Below are 19,042 nucleotides of genomic sequence, written 5' to 3'. Positions count from 1 at the left end.
GTTTGAAAAAATTTGGTTTGAAAAAAAAAGGGGACTTCTACTACATCTGTCTACAAGTTTAGCATAGTTGAATTTGCGCAAGCGTTTGTCGCGCCAGTCGAGTGTCGACTATCCTTGTCGCATCTAAACATGGCAGGTCGTGGTGGTTATGAAGATTCCAGGTAGATTTTACTTAAAAATGTTGTATTATTATTGTTTTAAATCAGACATACCTTTCAATTAACTAATTGTTTTACGTTGTTTATAAAAAACTAATTCAAATCATGTTGCAATTACGTTCTAAATTCATTTATTGCCGGCATGGACAATCATGTTGGTATCTTGTGTAGTGTGTACGCTTTGCATCTGAAATGTATTGCTCGCAATTGCTGAAAGCGTGTGATTTTGTCCACATGGATTTTCAATTTTAATTTTTAAATAATATTTTTGAAATAATTTTATAGGGATGGAGGTCGCCGTGGTCGAAAAGCAACGCCAACGGAACCCCCATTTAAAGCTTATGTTGGAAATTTACCAAATGGTATTGTTCAAGGCGATATTAACAAAATATTTCAGGATCTACAGGTGAAAAATGTTCGACTTGTTATGGATCGGAATACAGATAAATTTAAAGGATTCTGTTACGTTGAATTTGAAACAAAAACAGATTTAGAACATGCATTAGCATTAGATGGAGTTATGAATGTGGAAGGACATATTATAAAAGTTGATATAGCTGAAGAAAAACGTAATGATCGAGGTGGTGGCTTTGATAGGAGAGGTAATCGTGGCGGCACCGGTGGTTTTCGGGGTAATAATCGCGGAGGGGGTGGTGGTTACGGTGGTGATGATTTCGGTAGTGAGAACTTTGATCGTAGAGGACCTCGAGGGGGTGGATTTAATGATAGAGATCAAAGAAGTGGAAATCGGGGCAATTACGGAAATTTTGGTAATGATGATGGTGGCAGAGATTGGAATCGTGGTGCTGGTGGACGAAGTGGTGGCGGAGCTGGTGGGGGATCCGGCGGTGGCTATGGCTCCGGTGGTGGTGGTGGTGGTGGAGGAGGTGGCGGTCCAAGGCCACGTCCAGAACAAAGAGATCGAAGAGGTCCTAGTGAATCGGGTGGTTTTTCTGAAGAGTTACCACCATCGAATCCAGGTAATTAACTTTTATTACAAACTTATAATTTTATAACTGACATACTTAGTTAAAAATTAGTTTTTTATTAGTATGTTAAGCAGTAGAAAGATTTTATTATAATTGAAAAATATTCTAAAAGAATACTTTTCAAATTGTATTTCGTTAAAATTTTTGGGGAATTTTCAATATATTTACGCGGTTAACTCGATTTTAAAATTTCATTGAATATAAAAAACTTGTTAAGATTATGCGGATTTTATTGATTAACGATAATCTTACGTATATTAATTCCAAAAGCGCTTAATAGCCGAAAATGACCTGACGTGAGACGTTTTTCTGAGATTCATTTATATAAATTAGACAATTTTTAATCTAAAATTTTCATTTATTTAAGTTTCAAGTTATTTTAATATTAATACAATATTAATACAAACAAGTGAAAACAAACAATTGATTGAGTTTATTGTTGAAATACCATGCACAGTGTTGATTATTACTCTATTAAATTACACATGCATACATGTCACACATACATCACTGATATTTCCATATAATACATACAGTTTACATTTAAACTTTTGTTATATCTCTAACGGTTTACAAGATGGGTCGTACAGACCCAAGACCCAATTGACCTATTTTGCTCATTTACGAACTCGACCTCACTTTTTACGTCCTGTATACGCTGTAAAAATTTCAGCTTGATATCTGTTTTCGGTCTTGAGTTATCGTGTCAACAGACGGACGGACAACCGGAAATGGACTAATATTAGGTGATTTTATGAACACATATACCAAAATTTTTGCTTAGCATCAATATTTTTAAGCGTTACAAACTTGGGACTAAACTTAGTATACCTTGCATATTACATATATGCATGGTATAAAAGGGATATTATCAAAAGGATTAAATTTTATAAACAATATTTGATTTGTAGATCTGAGATCTACAAATCGCCTTTTTTATGGATGTATCTATAATGAGTATTATGAGTTCGATATACCAGATATTTGGTATTAAACAATTCAGCTGATTTTTTCTTCAATGACGAATTTTTTGAAATATGGCCCCAGTAAAAGTTGTTCGGAGAGGAACAGCTTACAGAAACCAATAGTCAAGGTCAATTTTCGAAGTCGCTTGAAATCAATACTTTTTTATAAAATAACTAATACCTTTTGGTGGAAATAATTTTCTTTAAAACCTGGTAAATTCAACGGAAATAAAATGCAAAAAAAAGATCTGTATTCAACATTTACAAAAATTTTCGTACAGAAGTTGTTATTTTTTTTTTATAAAAACCAACTTTGTTATTTAAAATTTTTCTCTATCTGTTACCATTACGAATTTCTTGTAAGGATAAATAGATTTTTTGCGGCAAAATGTGTGAGGCGAAACTTGTTTGTTATTTTAAGAGTAACTTTCTAATTTAAAATTTTTCTCCATAATTTGTCAGTTCATTTGGGTCATTTTTTTCAAAAACCTTTTATTAAAGTCAAAATCAAGTGAATTGTTACAAATAGGTCAACTATTTTATATTTTGATTGAAATTCACATTGATAAATTTGAAGAGTTGATTCGAAAGCCTTGAAAAATTACAACAGGCATTGTCTGCACAAGATCACAAAATATTCCAAAGTATAGTAATATAGTTTCTAGAAATATTTATCTACGTTGTGTTGAATATCTTATAATTCTGATCCTCTTAGCTATCTCCAAAAATTCTTCTTCGATAACGTAGAAAATTTTTACGAATACACCATCTGATACATCACCATTTGATAAAGTATTTTTTTGTGCATTTTATTTTAAAAATAGTTCGATTTTGATACATTAATTATTGTGATGGTTAGTATCTTTAATCCTAGGGTAAACACGCCACTGGATTTTGAAAGTCCAGTAATATTTAATTAATGTGAATTTCGCGCCAAAATTATGTGTTTGTTATTGTTGGATTTCTTCTTGGTGGCTATCATAATAATGAAGGGAATATTGATGGACTATAAATAAGTGAGAATCAATAACCAATATGAAACGAAACTGTCATGTTTTCCCAGCACTTGTATCAACACGTATGAAAAACTGTAAAAAATCAATACACAGCAATTGAGTACGATGTAAAATAGTCTGACTAATTTGTATATCTGAGATCGTTTTGTTGAAACTGGCAAATGAGATCCCGTTAAAAATCCCTTGGATAGTCCGGATAGCATTCCAAGATTGATGAAGTCCTAAAAAAAGAATATTGCTAACTTAATTCGTTGTAATATTCATATCGATTTTGCATTATGAACATAAATGTCTTTACTAATTAGGGTGCCGTTGAAGCCCTGGTGGCAGTTGAGCTAATGTGGGATATGGGCGATAATAAACTTTAACGGGAAACGTAAATTGTCTTGTTCTTGATTTAATTTATACAAACAAATATGATGTCGTTAGAACTGTTTTGATATTTCGCGTAGTACCTATCGTAAAAAATGTCGCGATTATGATTATTTAAGCTAAAAATATTTTCATCCGTGATGGATTTCCACATAACCATTTAATTAATGATCCCAAAAAACGTAAATTATTGCGGAAATTTTTTAGACAACTTACGCCGTACATATTTAAAGTCTGATTATTATATTTTATTTCATAGTTTTTCTGAAATCTTAATATGTATATATTTTTAAATTCTAGACACAACTGGAAGACCAAAATTAAAGTTGAAGCCCAGAACAAATCCTGAACCTGTGAATACGTTAGCTGAAACAAGTCAGGCATCTGCTATATTTGGGGGTGCAAAGCCCCGAGAAGAAAAAATAGAAAAATAAATATTTTATTTGATGCATAAAAAATTATTATATAACTATCGTTTTCTACCTTTTATCCACAAAACACAAAAACAAAAAACAAAAAAAAAAAACACCTTAAAAATTTACAAAAGAAAAAAATAATAAATAAAATTGTTGTATTTAAAAAAAAAGAAAATTCGTGAAATCCCCTTTTTTCACATTCACTCACAAGCCCCAACATTCGTAATTTTTTGTTTGTTGAAAAATAACTATTAAGATTATTTATATTTTGATTTTTGGAACATTTATATATTTTTTTTTATTAGCTAAGTTGTCATTTTCCTTACATAATATTATTATCTCTTCTGTAGAACCTTAATTTAATTATTTTACAATAAAAATGAAAAAGTGTTATATTTAAAATAAAAAAACAATAAAAAATTACAAAAAAAAAAAAATATTTAAAAAAAATTTGTACAAAATTTACTCATCGAAAATTGTCACATGATTTTTTTTTGTTATTTTTTTACACCTTGTGACATTTTTTTAATTATCCCCGATTATTTTTTTCTGTAGTACATATTTTTTTTTTGTACTTATACAATAATATTTAACGTTATATTTTTTTGTTTTTCATCACGAGTCACGGTTTTTATAAATATGTAAATTTAAGGTTACTTTATAAAATTATTTTTAAGGTAACTTTAAGTTCAAAACTGTTTTATATTTGTTGGAAGCTGGGCTTCATAATAATAATTATGTATTGACAATTATTTTGATGAATTTTTCTTTTTTACTTAGAGGGAATGAAACGATTTTTCAAATTAAATGTTCAGAAAAAAAGCAAACTGATATTTACAAACATAAAATAAAAAAAATCCTTTAATTTTGTAAATAAAACGACATTTGTATTTAAATAATAATTTGGAATAAGATAATAATAATAATAATAATATTTAATAATAATAAAATTTCAAATAATCTATTTTATAAAAAAAAAAATAGGTAAATTATTTTTAATTTCATTTTTTTTTCTCTGTAGAACAGTGTCCTAAACTTGTGTCAGAATATCTACACAATTTTTAAAAAATAAATAAAATAATTGTTAATTGTGTACAAAAAAAGAACAAAATGGAAGGTTTTTAACTTGAGTTTTTCTTTTTTTTTTTTGCTTAGATCAATTTCTTTTAAGAATATTTAAAAAATACAATCAATTTTTAAAAAAAAGGAAGGCAGTATACATAATAACATTATTTACTAATTGGTAATCATGTGTAATTACATGTTTGTTTCTCTTGTAATGAAATACGTTTATAATAAATGATTCTAAATGATTAAATATTACAGCGAAATTTCATTTTTATCTCCTGTTTTTTATTTTTTTGGGGAGAGGACTCTTGGTCTTAGGTGCTAGGGACCCAATTGCGGAACCCTTCTTTTGTTTTATTATAATATAATTTTTATTTAATGTAATGTATCTTTATTTGTTAATGGCTTTAATGGCTAAATAGGCATACCAAATTATTTTTAAAAAAAGTCCGAGTTCAGATGTTTCTAGTTGGTCTGTACCCGAAACAATTAGAAGAGATGATGATGACCTTCAAAAAGCTGAACATATTTTCTCGATCAAGTTACCTTTCAAACAAATACAAAAAAATCAGAACGAATCGATCAGACCTGATTTTATGCCAGGAATTTCTTTAAACTTTTAATTTATGTGTTATTTAAAATATTTAATCCACAAAAATATGTGAAAATGGTTGTTTTTATTAAAAAAAAAATTATCTCCACTTGTAGAATTCTTCAGTTGTTTCAGATTAAAAAATAGTTATTATTTTTATTATATATTAATCTTATCATTTTCTGAATCAATTTTAAATTAAAATATAATAGTCATTCATATTAAAAAAATATGATTTTGACCTTTGCTTCAATTTTTTATTCATAAAAAATTATTGTTAGTTTCAAATTTAATAATTACAATAAGTGTATAATCAAGTGAATAAATATACAGGGAATGTGAATGTGAATATACAGAGATTAAACGATTTTTCATATAAATTTTTCAGAAAAAAAGCAAACTGATATTTACAAACATAAAATTTAAAAAAAAAACTGTAATAATTTTATTTTGGAAAAATAATGACCATAGAAATCAAACCTAGGGGTAGACAATAAGGGGTCCCACATCCTCTTCATAATTTGGGGTTGAATCTAAAATCAAACCTACGCAGTGTACTTGATGTACTTTACTTTTATTAATCTTTATAAACTGTTGAAACAGGTTGAAACGCATATTATTTTGTTTGTTTTTTTTTTTAATATTAATATTGACAAAAAAATTCTCCTTTCTGTCTGTTTTCTTCAATAAAATCCGCCAAAATTATTTTTTATATATTTCTAGGCCCAAGCATTCCATTTTCAAGGCGAATAAAATACTGAATGGGGTAATTAGAAATATGGGCGTTTGAAAAAAGGAAAATGTGTAATAAGCGAAAAGACGACAATTACGACAATTCAATTTTTAAAGTCATTTGCTGTACTGATATAAATATGATTGAATTCTCCTAAATTGTTTTTCGATAATTTTGGGTTAAGTGACAAAGAAAAAAAACTCCAAATGAAACAACTCATAAAAAATATATTTTTATAATATTATCCATGATTAATATTTACATTTTCTTCATTGGTATTTATTTTACTACCAATATTAACAGATTCACTTATTGTATCTGGTAACTTTGTATTTAGAGTTTCAGGGAATACTAGTGTTACAATGCCTGCTATAACAGCAGCTCCGCCAAATATTATATACGGTAGAGACACCCACATGTTTGCCTGTAAATGATAATTTGGTAAATTATTTAAATAGCTTTACACTTTATAAAATTGTATAAAATTGACATTACCAAAAATGGCATTTGTGTCGCTAAAATTGCACCGACACGTCCAAACGCTGAGCAAATACTTAATATCCTCTGTCGAAATGGAGTTGGAAATAATTCAGCAGTATATATATAAATACAATCAAACGCTGTGGAAATTGCACATTTCCCAAGTAGATAAATTGACATTTTCAACCAACTTTCATCTACAAAAAAAAAAAAAAAAATAAAATAAAATAAAATAAATAAATAAATAATAGGTTGGCTGATAAGTCCCCGGTCTGACACATAGATGGCGTCGCTAGTATTAAATGCATATTATTTTTATATAGTACCAACCTTCAAATGATTCGTGTCAAAATTTGACGTCTGTAAGTCAATTAGTTTGTGAGATAGAGCGTCTTTTGTGAAGCAACTTTTGTTATTGTGAAAAAAATGGAAAAAAAGGAATTTCGTGTTTTGATAAAATACTGTTTTCTGAAGGGAAAAAATACAGTGGAAGCAAAAACTTGGCTTGATAATGAGTTTCCGGACTCTGTATTTTTTCCCTTCAGAAAACAGTATTTTATCAAAACACGAAATTCCATTTTTTCCATTTTTTTCACAATAACAAAAGTTGCTTCACAAAAGACGCTCTATCTCACAAACTAATTGACTTACAGACGTCAAATTTTGACACGAATCATTTGAAGGTTGGTACTATATAAAAATAATATGCATTTAATACTAGCGACGCCATCTATGTGTCAAACCGGGGACTTATCATGTTAAAAGAATTATTAAAGTTTAAAAAATACTGTACTTTCTGTTTGTAATCTCTGTAGCTTTATAATTAAATTACAAGAAGATCCAGGACGATGCCTTGAGAATTCCTCGGTGGAAAAACTTTAGTCTTGAGGAGAAAAACTGATAGGACGGCCAGCTACCTTGTACCTCGATAGCAATAATATGGGACCCAATCAATATCCTTCACAGGTCTAATGACCTTTTTCTTCAAAGACTGTGTAGTTAATAGATTTTTCTTACCTTTCAAAAACGCAAAGCCGAAGCATGCAATAGCTGCTATTAAGTACGAAATACTTAATGTTTTTTTTCGTCCAATTAAATTAGCAAAAACTAATGCAGCAAGATTTCCAGGAATTTCAATTAAAGACACCAAGATGAAATTGAAATGCACGTTACCGAATATGGTAACTGATCCTAATATGAGTCCATAAAATACAAATAAAACAATAGTCCAACATGCCATACACGCTGCAATTCGTTGAACCATTCGAGCAGACTTGAATAAATCCACAAATCGTTCGTGGCATCTCTATTTGAAAAAGAAAATTACAATATTTAGTATAGGATTGTAATAGGTCAGATTTTCGAAATCAAAATTTTCATCATATCTTTCTTTATTCATGGTCTGGACAAGAAGTATGTCTGGACAAGAAGAATACGATTGAACATTCAGTGTTGGAAAACAAACGCATCGAGTATATTGGGATATTATTTTTTAGGCAATTTGAAAGAAGCAGTAAAAATATTGAACTTTACACGAAGCTATAGAAATGGTTCAACCAAAAGCTATGAATTTATAAAAACTAGTATAGGATCGTAGGCCTCAGGGGGTAAAGCCTAGCGTTTAGCGGGATAAACTTAATTTTTAAATTTTGGTTAAGGTGTAGTGCTCTATTTTAAAAATCTTCCTTGTTTGGATTCAGTTAAAAACTTGTTTACTTACTTTTGAATCAGTTTTTGATTCAAATTTAACACAATTATCTAAATTCCATTTAACGCCATTCACTTTAGCTATTTTTGAAATAGCATTATTTGCTTTCTTTATTTTATTTTTTGCCAGAAGCCATCTGATTGATTCTGGAATAATCCAACCATAAAATAATATTAAAAGTGGCGGGAATGAAGAAATGTGTATCATTGTTCTCCAATTTGATGCGTACATTGCTATTATACCCAAAATAGCTTCACCGGATACGCCAGTCATAAATACAAAAAATGCTCCCAAGGAACGATGTTTCGCACTGATTAATTCTAAAGCTTAAATATCATTATTATTATTTTAAATGACTATATTGCATGTACCATTGCAAATGAAACAAAAAAAGTTTTTAAAGCTTTATAAACACACAACATTTCCAAAGCATTGGTTATGTGAAGGGGGCTATAGTGGAAAAAAAATGTTTTGCTCTTGACGTAATATAATAACGATACTGTAGAACTGGCAACTGGTCAAACGTTTCCTTATTGGCCTTATCAGAAATTTTTTTGCTGATTCGATTCTTATAATCGAGACATTATTTTCAATACAATTCTAATAATAAACTTACATAATGTAAATGCAACTGGCATTACACCTGTTCTTATAATTGATTGTAACAGCTCAAAGAATATTAAAACCCAATAATTATACGCAAAATAAGCTTGTAATTGACATATAATTCCAGTTGAAAAGGATAATGCTAAAAATACCCTCTTTCTTCCAAATCTGTAAAAAGAATTAAGAATTTTATATACATTTTTATTTAAAAATTCTTTTTAAAATTTTTATTTAAAAAAAAAATTCATTTTATTACTTATATAGGCAATTTAATGAGCCATTAGTAATGCAAATGGCCGAGTTTGAATGTTTTCATATATCCCTATACGAGCCTATACTAATGGACCAAGCAAAAGGGACCGCCGAACACAGAAGATCTCAATATTTATTAGTACAACATTTAGTAAAATTATTTAGTTTTATCTTTAATAAATTTAAGTTACCTATAGTATGTACATACACAAGTTAAGCAAATAAATGTACCAAAATTTCAATGCATTTTTTGGAAAATATATTACCCAGTCTATCGAGTCAGTATCAAGGGGAAACGTCATTTTGATGAAATTTGCAAAACTTACAAAATTTGAATGATATCGATTTATTGGAAAAGGCTTTAGAATTTGTTGATTTATATATAAAAAAAATATTTTTCTCGTTTAACAATTAAATTATCAGTTTTTGATACGTTTTTAGACACGAATTAGAAGTTAGAGATAGAGAAAACTTCAAATGGGAACAATTTTTCTTATCAAAATACCAATAATTTTCTTTTCGAAAATCCGACAGATGGTCTAAAAATAGTTCCATCAAAATACTGTTGACCACTGAAAACTTATACGTGTCAGTATTATGCTCATGAATAATTAATTGATTATAATTTTGTTAAAACATATTAATAAAATATAATCAAGGTAAAATCTTACTATAGTAATATTCTGAAAAATAAGAATTGGGTATTCATAAAGGTAACGGGTTTATCTGTGTGAAGTAATGAGTTTCAAGGAAATTTTGGATTTACTGTTCTAATAAAAAGAGTTTATTCATGATAATAAACATAAATATACCTAATTCATTGTCACTTTATAATCACGATTCATTTACTAGTCTAGGAGATATTCTTGTCAACCACAACTTTGGAGTTAATTACTTAACAAAAATACTCCAAAGTTTTGTAAAGCTTTCTAGACCTTCTAGAATATTATAATAGTCAATTTAAGATTAGATTATTTTATATTTGAGTTAGGAGTAAGTCTTAGAAAACCTTTTTTACTGCGACTAGTTTGATCTATTGTACCTCCATTGCATCGAAGATATTCTAGAAATCTTACAGCTTTAATAAGCTTAAATAAATATTCTTGGGCTAAATTTTTTTTGCACTTAAGAGGATATTTGTCTATTTAAAGTAATGGCGTTGTTTGAGAAAGAGGCTTTCACATTCATAACACAGAATGTGTATTTCAGTTTCCACTCCCTCATGACAAAATCTACAGTCGAGGTTTTTCTCTGAGGTTGTTTTCAATGTCCAGTAAGTATCCTGAAATGATTTTTTTCCATGAAAAATCATATGAATAAGAGGTTTTGTATGGTCTTGCGACCGCATTACTCCGCGTTTGCCTTCTAGACCCTAGACTATAATATTATTATAGTCAATTTTATTTTATACAGCACCTTGCAAAATAATAAAGATTGGATTCTACCTTGGAAATATATTACATTGGTTTTATGTTTATAAACAAAAAAACCTATTAGCATTCATCCCCTACATACCTGTCAGATAAATATCCGGATAAAGGATCTAAGAATTGTCCAACAAATTGTATACTTGCCGGTAATGTAAGCATCCATAATTTATCCTCACAGTAAATTCCAAACTAGAAAAAGATTCAGTATTAATTATTAGTATAGGATTTGAATTTATCTAAATTCTATAAAACTTTAATATTATAATTAACGAACTTATTTCTTTAAGGATTCGGATCCAATTTTACTAATAGTCATAGGTACCACCAGGGTAGTAACGAGGGTACATAGCGCCATTTTTTAACTTAATGACGTCATCAGAATCAAAAAAAATTAATTTTGCTCTATAACATCGAAATTTTATCCAATTTTGATAAACAAAGTACGTAATCCTACTAAATTTTGGCCATACTTTTCAAATTTGTGATCAAAATTAACGTAGCTCTAATAGGTTTCAAGAATGTGGTATACAGGTCTCGAAATTAAGCAAATATGTGATAACTATCGAAAAAATGGCATCACAGCTGAAAAGAATGACCCAAAATTAGTGGGTTTCAAAAAAAATTCCAATAAGATCGGATCAAATTTGCCTGTGTTATCAAAAAATCGAATTTTTTAACTTTATGACGTCATCAGAATCCAAAAAAGTTAATTTTGCTCTATCACATTCAAATTTTATCCAAATTTGGTAAACCAAGTATGTAATCCTACTAAATTTTGGCCATACTTTTCAAATTTGTGATCAAAATTAACCTAGCTGTAATAGGTTTCAAGAATGTGGTATCCAGGTCCCGGAATTAAGCAAATTAGTGATAGCTAGCGAAAAAATGACATCAAAGCTGAAAAGAATGACCCATAATTAGTGGGTTTCAAAAAAAATTCCAATAAAATCGGATCAAATTTGCCTGTGTTATCAAAAAAATCGAATTTTTTAACTTTATGACGTCATCAGAATCCAAAAAAGTTAATTTTGCTCTATCACATCCAAATTTTATCCAAATTTGGTAAACCAAGTATGTAATCCTACTAAATTTTGGCCATACTTTTCAAATTTAGGAACAAAATTAACCTAACTGTAATAGTTTTCAAGAATGTGGTGTTCTGATCTCGGAATTAAGCAAATAAGTGATAGTTAGTGAAAAAATGACATCACAGCTGAAAAAAATGACTAAAAATTTGTGGGTTGACTGATCTATTTACGTATGCACTCATCATTGAAAATTTTCACACAAAAAATCGATAGATGCTCAATTTCTTCATCGAGCTAAGATTGTACGAGGCAACTAGTCCAGCTAAACTGGCCTCGTGTATATCGGGCATATAAATTAAAATTATACAAACAAATAGAATCGTACTTCTCTAGCTATTCCAATAAATTTTGGCCCATCGAATATATAATCATTACATCGTATGATATTTGTTGTGTTAAAAGAATCAATGGAACATTCCGTTGAATTTTCCTCGCCAATATATTCCGTTAAATTTTCTCCCCCAATATACTCATACATATCACATTTTTGTGGTAAGTTATTTTTATATGGCACTGCATATTTCAACCATTTGGGTTGATATTCTGTGTAATTACTTGGTGGCACATCTTCACAATTTGGAACTGAGCATCTAGAAAAAAACATTTAGGAAACAAAACAAAATTAGTAAACGAACAAATGAAATAAAACAACAAATGAAAACAAACAATTGACTAAGTGAATTGTTGAAATACCATGTAAAGATAATGTTGATTAGGCAATCGTTTGTTTTTATACGTCATGTAAACAAAGAAAGATAGCCACTCTTAAACAAAAAGTAATAAGAGTATCTTTCTTCTCACTTCCTAAGTGGATATAGTAATAAACAAACAAACACATACATAATGTATGTAATACATAAATTTAGAATATTTACAATACCTGTACCTATATGTACTAAATAATGTTTTTCTCCTAATTTGCACCCTCGCAGTTAGGTAAACAGTTATGTTTACGAAAGAATGTTTCAAACAAAAGTTGTTTATTATAAATATTATCGAAGATAATAAATGAGAACTCTAGGATATATCGAAATAAATTTGACAGATACTGTGAACAGTATAAATTGTAGGTACACGAAAGTATCATTGTGCAGTCCGCCACCAAATTAGCAAAGAGTAACATTCATAATAAGAGTAACCACTAGCTTATTCTTACTGATGATGACTACTTGGTAGTCGAAAATACGTATTTAAAAAATAAAAAAAACTGATCTAGGAAATTGGGGCAAAAATCGAAATTTATTAAAAGTTGTTTATTTTTTTATAGAGAACATTTTTTGCATTTAAACTTTTGTTCGTTCTCTAACGGTACAGTGACAAATTTGTGTAAAATCCAAAGTTTAATCAAAAGCGCCTCATTATGATGGGTCGTGGGGATTCGCAGTTAATGTAAAGATATAGTACATATTTAACTAATGTAACGTAACATGTTTTTGAAATACTATTAGAAGAAATGAGTTTACAAGTGAGTCACCGTAAGTATAAAGAAAATTAGGAGGAAAAACTTTATGTGAAAAAAAATTTGAATACAATAGACGAAAAATGTTAAAAAACCACTTGTAGTGACAGATGGCCTTAGAATTGTCGTTAATAAGTAAAACACATGACATGACGAATTAAAAAACAATATAAATAGCTTATCGCAATATATAAATTTTATTATGAATTTTTGTGGTTAGAGTGAGCTGGTCGTAAAACTATTGTGCAATTCAAAATTTTGATAAAAATATTCATGTGACCTGCATATTCACTATTTTGCATACAAAAGGTCAAAAGACGTTTGGAAATTTTATAATACCTATAATGTCTTAATTTACACTTTCTAAACAAATTATCTAATATACGACTGACATGAAAATTTCATATAATACATTATAGATCTATCAATTTGATAAGTATTGATTGAATTTCAAAATCTGCTTCATCAGCTTTTTACAAATTAGATATAGGATTACAACGTTGTATAAGAGTGATCCTTAGATCTTACGGGAAAGGTCAAGCAACTAGCCTAATATTTATAGCAAATAACTTTTGTTCATAGCAATATATTCGAAAATCACTCGAAATTTTTGAATACGAAAGTACATATATGTGGGAATAAAACATAAAAATGCAAAATAGTCTAGCACGTATTGGCGCATGAACAAAGTTAACTATTCGAAAACTAAAACTTATATTGCCAGTTGTGGATGTTTTTCTTTACCGCCTCCGCTGTGTTACTGAGGTTGAAAATTTCTAAAAGGATTTTTGTACAATTGAAGGGGTTTGTATACCAAAATATGGTATAAGGGGCGAGAAGAAAAAATCAATTAATTTTTACAACGCAATCCTCGTAATTCACTTATTTTCTAAGTCATAATACTGCGATTTTCCTGCCCTTTTTCTTTACGTGAAGAATATTAATTTTCAAATAAACATTAAACCGAACAGAATAAATCGTTTGAGTTTGTAATGGGTACCAGGAGCGCGAGATCAGAGCCCGATCTACCTACACACAACTTCCGGGCAAACATAATATTTGCCGCCTTTTTACACTCATACCATATACTGGGTGGCATTTTTAAGTTGACATATACTGAAACTCGATAAATAAATTTAATCGACGAAAATGCTTCAATTGAAAACTGTTAGTTTCAATTTAAACCTCATTCTGATTCATAACTGGCAAACATTAGATGAATCGTTTAAATTAGAAAGTTATTCTTTATAAATACGCAAACATTTTTTGTTTGAAACATTTTTTTGTAAACCGAATAGTTTAGGCAGAAATTGATAACAAAAATCAAGCTAAATCTTTTTGTGCGTTTGTTCTTTCAATTTAATTAAAATGGTTTTTATAGAAAAACGAACCACTATTATTGGTTTTTTTATGGAAAATTGGTTCGAAGGGTGCCTAGATTTTGCAGAAATAACTATACGAAATAACAATTTTGATACGAAACAACAATTTTGGGGAAAACTTTTCAGTCCGTTTATGCCTAAGCTGTACGGTTTGGGAAAAAATATTTCGATCAAAAATAGTTACTTTTTTAATTTGCAGTATCATCTTTCTATTCACCTATCGATTGCCAGTTATAGAGTAGAGTGAGCTCGAAAACCTAGTTCAAGTTTAATATTTGCGTAATATGTGCGCCTACACACACAACATTTTTCGCTTTGAAGTCTTTTTATTGATATAAGTTATTTTTCGAGTTTCAAGCATTTGTCAACTTAAAAAAGATACCCTGTATACAGGGTATAATATATGTATTATATGTACAGTTTCGCTTAAATACATAGATTTAAATGGTGTTTTTTCAGTTTTTTATTTAATTTATAATTTCTGATGAATTTTTGCATACAATCCCAGTTTTCGGAATAACCCTGGTTTTATTTAATCCCAATTATTAAGATGACTGTATATCATATTTTAAGGATTTGCTGCCCCACATTTTTTCCCGGTTTCCCGGCTCGCCCCCGCCTGGAACGGGGTCAGCGCGAGATTGTAATATATTCTTAAGTAATAACAGCCGTTTGCAAAGGGATATTTGAATGATTCCATTGAAGAGCAAAATGCAAATTTTGAACGATTAAATTTTTTTAACTCGCACACTAATATGTACTAGACTAAAAAGTAATTTACCTACATTAATTAATTACAAAAAACATAAATACATGAAAAATATTGATGAATTCACGACAAAAACTAATTGAACAAATGAAAATGACAGAATTTTATATTCATGTTTCAAAAACAAAAAAGACGGAACACAGGTCATGGAACTCATTAAACAACGTAATAAATATATAATTATAAGTTCCAGTAACCTTATTGGTATAAGGTAAATAACCCAGTTCTTTCAAAATTAAAAAACAAAACATTCGAGAGCAACAAAAAAACACATTAAAAAAATAATTTTTATTTGTTGGTACATACCTGTAGTTAGGAATTAATGAATAAAATAAAAAATTATATTGCGATATGGTCACATTAAATAATATAAACACAATTAACAATACTCTACTAATTTGAAATTTTCCACAACTACCCATATTTTCCAAAACTGTATCATATTTAACATCCTCATTTTCTTCAGTCATTATATTATTTATATGCGCGTGTATTCAATAATGGTACAATTAATAATAAATAATTTAATGTTTATAATTTTCTCAGTTTATTATTATTTTTTTTGTAATTTTTAAGTCGAGGCCAGAGTTGTAGCAATAGTTTTGTGAATGATACAAAAAAAATTACATTATGGTGTGTGTGTTTGTATGTTGAATTTTATTTATTTCATGTCTTCTGATACCTTCATACTATGCACGATCGATGTGTTGATCATACTATTTTGTTTGGTTTTACAGTCTCACCTATAATAATAAAGTTTCGCATTTTAATGATGTTTAACTGCTTTTTGTGAATTTTATAAGTTTGTTTTTAAATAAATAAATAAATAAACATATTTACATTTGTATTTTTGTGAATAATATTTTAGTCCCGACAAAATCCATCATTGCGTGTGATTATTTTTCGCATGGAAAATTCTTGCAGGATTCTGTTTAAAACATGCTTCTGAACGTAAAAATGCAGGTTGCCGGTCAGTAACCCGGTAGGATATTGTTTAAACTAATTTTTGCTAAACAAAAATTAGGTGGCGGACTGCACGTGCAGTTCGCCACCAAATTAGCAAAGAGTAACATTCACTAGCTAATTCTTACTGATGATGACTACTTGGTAGTCGAAAATACGTATTTTAAAAATACAAAAAACTAATCTAGGAATTGGGGCAAAAATCGAAATTTATTTCGACATATCCTAGAGTTCTCATTTATTATCTTCGATAATATTTATATTTACGTATAATTTATCGTGTTTCGTGTATCTCATAGACATATAAGTAATATGTTAGTATCATGTCTATTTTTTTAAAGGGACTTTAATTATTTTTAAATATTTTTTATTTTAATTAAAAATACATGTTATAAGATAATATTTGCTGGAAAGGTCAAGTGCAAACATAAAAAGTTTTCTTTAAGCAATTAAATTCACCTGGTTTTTACTTCGTACATCAATTAACAGTCATCTACCGAAACATGTGTTGGCGAAGGCAATAAGTCGAGAATTCATTCTTTTCTCTAATGCGCAAAATTCCGTGCTTATATGTCTTTATAGAATAGTTTTTGTTTACTTACACGTTTAGAGATACTTAATACAAAAAGTCGTGCCAATTTGGTTTTTATTCCCTTCTTAAACCTGACCACTCTATAATTGATAATATATAAAGAGCTACACCCCCGCGTTATTTAAATATCAAAATTGTTAAATGAAAGACTTTTTTTTTAATTCTCTCTGTGTGTACGGAACAGTAAGATTTTTTTGGCCGATCCCAATATTATGTCTACACTCTCTGTTTGTACGGAAAAGTAAGGGAAAGATCGATAGAAACCCATGGAACATTCCAGAATATTCGAGAAAGTTCTAGAAAATTCGATAGAAATCCATAGAACATTTCAGAATGTTCGAGAAAATTCTAGAAAATTCGATAGAAATCCATAGAACATTCCAGAATGTTCGAGAAAATTCTAGAAAATTCGACAGAAACCCATGGAACATTCCAGATTGTTCGAGAAAGTTTGATAAAATTCAATAAAAATCCATACAACATTCGAGAATATTCGAGAAAGTTCTAGAAAATTCGATAGAAATCCATAGAACATTCCAGAATGTTCGAGAAAATTCTAGAAAATTCGATAGAAATCCATGGAACATTCCAGAATTTTCGAGAAAAATCGAAAGACATTTGCGCCAGTAGCGCCATCTAGTGAAAATTGTACTATTGACAGTGGGGCCTATTGTACTATTAGAACTATTTTTTTAATCTATTTTCTATGAATTCCTAGATCATTTTTAATTCCACCCCCACCAAACTCCCTTATTCACAATGGCAGCCTAAGGGCTACCCAATGACATAATCCCCTACCGAAGGTCAATGGTTAGTTTTAGGGAAAATCGGGGACATACAAACAAACACTCTCTTTTTATATATATAGATTTTAAATAACGCTAACGATAATGTTGTTTATGATATATTTGCTTATTAGGATCTTGAAAAATGAAACTATCAAGAACATGCCTTCTCCAATACGCCCTAGATCCCCTAGATTCTAAGAGCTGTATAGCATCCCTCTAGAGCACCATTTTAACATGGTGGTTGAAGTTTATCGAATGAGTACATTTTTTGATGGCATGCGACGGAGTAGTTAGCCAATTACTTTCTCCCCATTACTCCGCAACTACATACCAGAACACACTATTATAAGACTGAATAATTGCTTTGTATATCTATCGATTAATCGATTAACGCCATATTAAAAATTTATTAGGCTATTTATTAAATTATTATTAGGCTATTTCTTAATAATATTTACTAGCAAATAAACATATTTTACTACTAGATAATTAGTTTTGATTTGCATGAGCTATTATTACTCAATATAGTATTTCATATCTAATTTGTATTAATTGAAGAAAAATATTTATTCAATAAAGTAACTACACTTAAAATATTTTACACAAATTTTTACAAAAACTTCCTCTTTTATGTAATACTATAATGGTCATCAATTAACACAATTTTCTAAAACGTAAAAATTCCGAAAGTAGGCTAGTTTTATTCTTCATTTTTAAGAAAAACAGAGAAACTTTTGAATCCGTTTTGTATTAGAAAATTCGAGGGAAGGAAAGGCTAAAAAATGAAGAAAATTGGAAAAAATTGTGTGTGTCAGCTCTGACGTACGACTGGAGTTAACTCCTTAAGTGTTTTATAGTGTGCTGTGCTCGTCAGGTTCTTGTAAGTTTCAAACAATAGATGCTTTGTCTGTACTAGATTTTACTCTTCATATTTTTATCATACAAGACGCCTTATATGAAAATCGATTCTAAAGGAGCTAAAAAAAAGACAAGGTTGGCATATGTTTTTTTCTTTTGTTTTTCTAATAATTTCATCTTCATCTTCGAATGGAACAAACAATTCAAGATGTATTCAGAGCGATAAATTTGGCTGGAGCAAATAGGTTTACAGAAGTAAAATTACAGTAATGCTAATGGATATAAAAATATTTAATAAGTTTCGGAGAAAAATGATTGATTAATTACTTGATTGATTAATTATACAATGAATAACGAT

At 29.1% G+C, this 19,042-nt stretch overlaps 2 protein-coding genes across 2 annotated transcripts; one reads left to right on the top strand and one right to left on the bottom strand.

Annotated features, from left to right (window-relative positions):
* The first annotated feature begins 6 nt into the window (after positions 1-6).
* LOC123301672 (eukaryotic translation initiation factor 4H-like) lies at positions 7-4,188 on the top strand. Its single transcript, XM_044884518.1, has 3 exons — positions 7-161; positions 444-1,138; positions 3,801-4,188. The coding sequence occupies exons 1-3, from the start codon at positions 130-132 to the stop codon at positions 3,932-3,934; spliced, it is 861 nt and encodes a 286-aa protein (XP_044740453.1). The 5' UTR covers positions 7-129; the 3' UTR covers positions 3,935-4,188.
* A 1,547-nt stretch (positions 4,189-5,735) lies between these two features.
* Positions 5,736-15,953, bottom strand: LOC123301102 (solute carrier family 22 member 21-like). The gene is made up of 9 exons (XM_044883832.1): positions 15,790-15,953; positions 12,199-12,463; positions 10,871-10,974; positions 9,114-9,271; positions 8,510-8,823; positions 7,807-8,095; positions 6,805-6,929; positions 6,601-6,733; positions 5,736-5,758 (listed from the first exon to the last, which is right to left on the bottom strand). Exons 1-9 carry the CDS (start codon positions 15,951-15,953, stop codon positions 5,736-5,738), a joined length of 1,575 nt encoding a protein of 524 aa, XP_044739767.1.
* Positions 15,954-19,042: the final 3,089 nt, after the last annotated feature.

This window comes from Chrysoperla carnea, chromosome 5 (assembly GCF_905475395.1).
Source record: "Chrysoperla carnea chromosome 5, inChrCarn1.1, whole genome shotgun sequence".
In the NCBI taxonomy this organism is placed as follows: domain Eukaryota; kingdom Metazoa; phylum Arthropoda; class Insecta; order Neuroptera; family Chrysopidae; genus Chrysoperla; species Chrysoperla carnea.
The sequence above is the reverse complement of the archived record's forward strand: the minus strand, read 5'-3'. Positions and strand labels throughout refer to the sequence as shown.

Coding starts and splice junctions, on each gene's coding strand:
- LOC123301672 (XM_044884518.1), top strand. CDS start 130: ATGGCAGGTCGTGGTGGTTATGAAGATTCCAG. Junction 162..443: donor GGTGGTTATGAAGATTCCAG/GTAGATTTTACT, acceptor ATAATTTTATAG/GGATGGAGGTCGCCGTGGTC. Junction 1,139..3,800: donor GTTACCACCATCGAATCCAG/GTAATTAACTTT, acceptor TTTAAATTCTAG/ACACAACTGGAAGACCAAAA.
- LOC123301102 (XM_044883832.1), bottom strand. CDS start 15,953: ATGACTGAAGAAAATGAGGATGTTAAATATGATACAGTTTTGGAAAAT. Junction 9,272..10,870: donor TCCGGATATTTATCTGACAG/GTATGTAGGGGA, acceptor TTCTTTTTACAG/ATTTGGAAGAAAGAGGGTAT. Junction 8,824..9,113: donor GCCAGTTGCATTTACATTAT/GTAAGTTTATTA, acceptor ATGATATTTAAG/CTTTAGAATTAATCAGTGCG.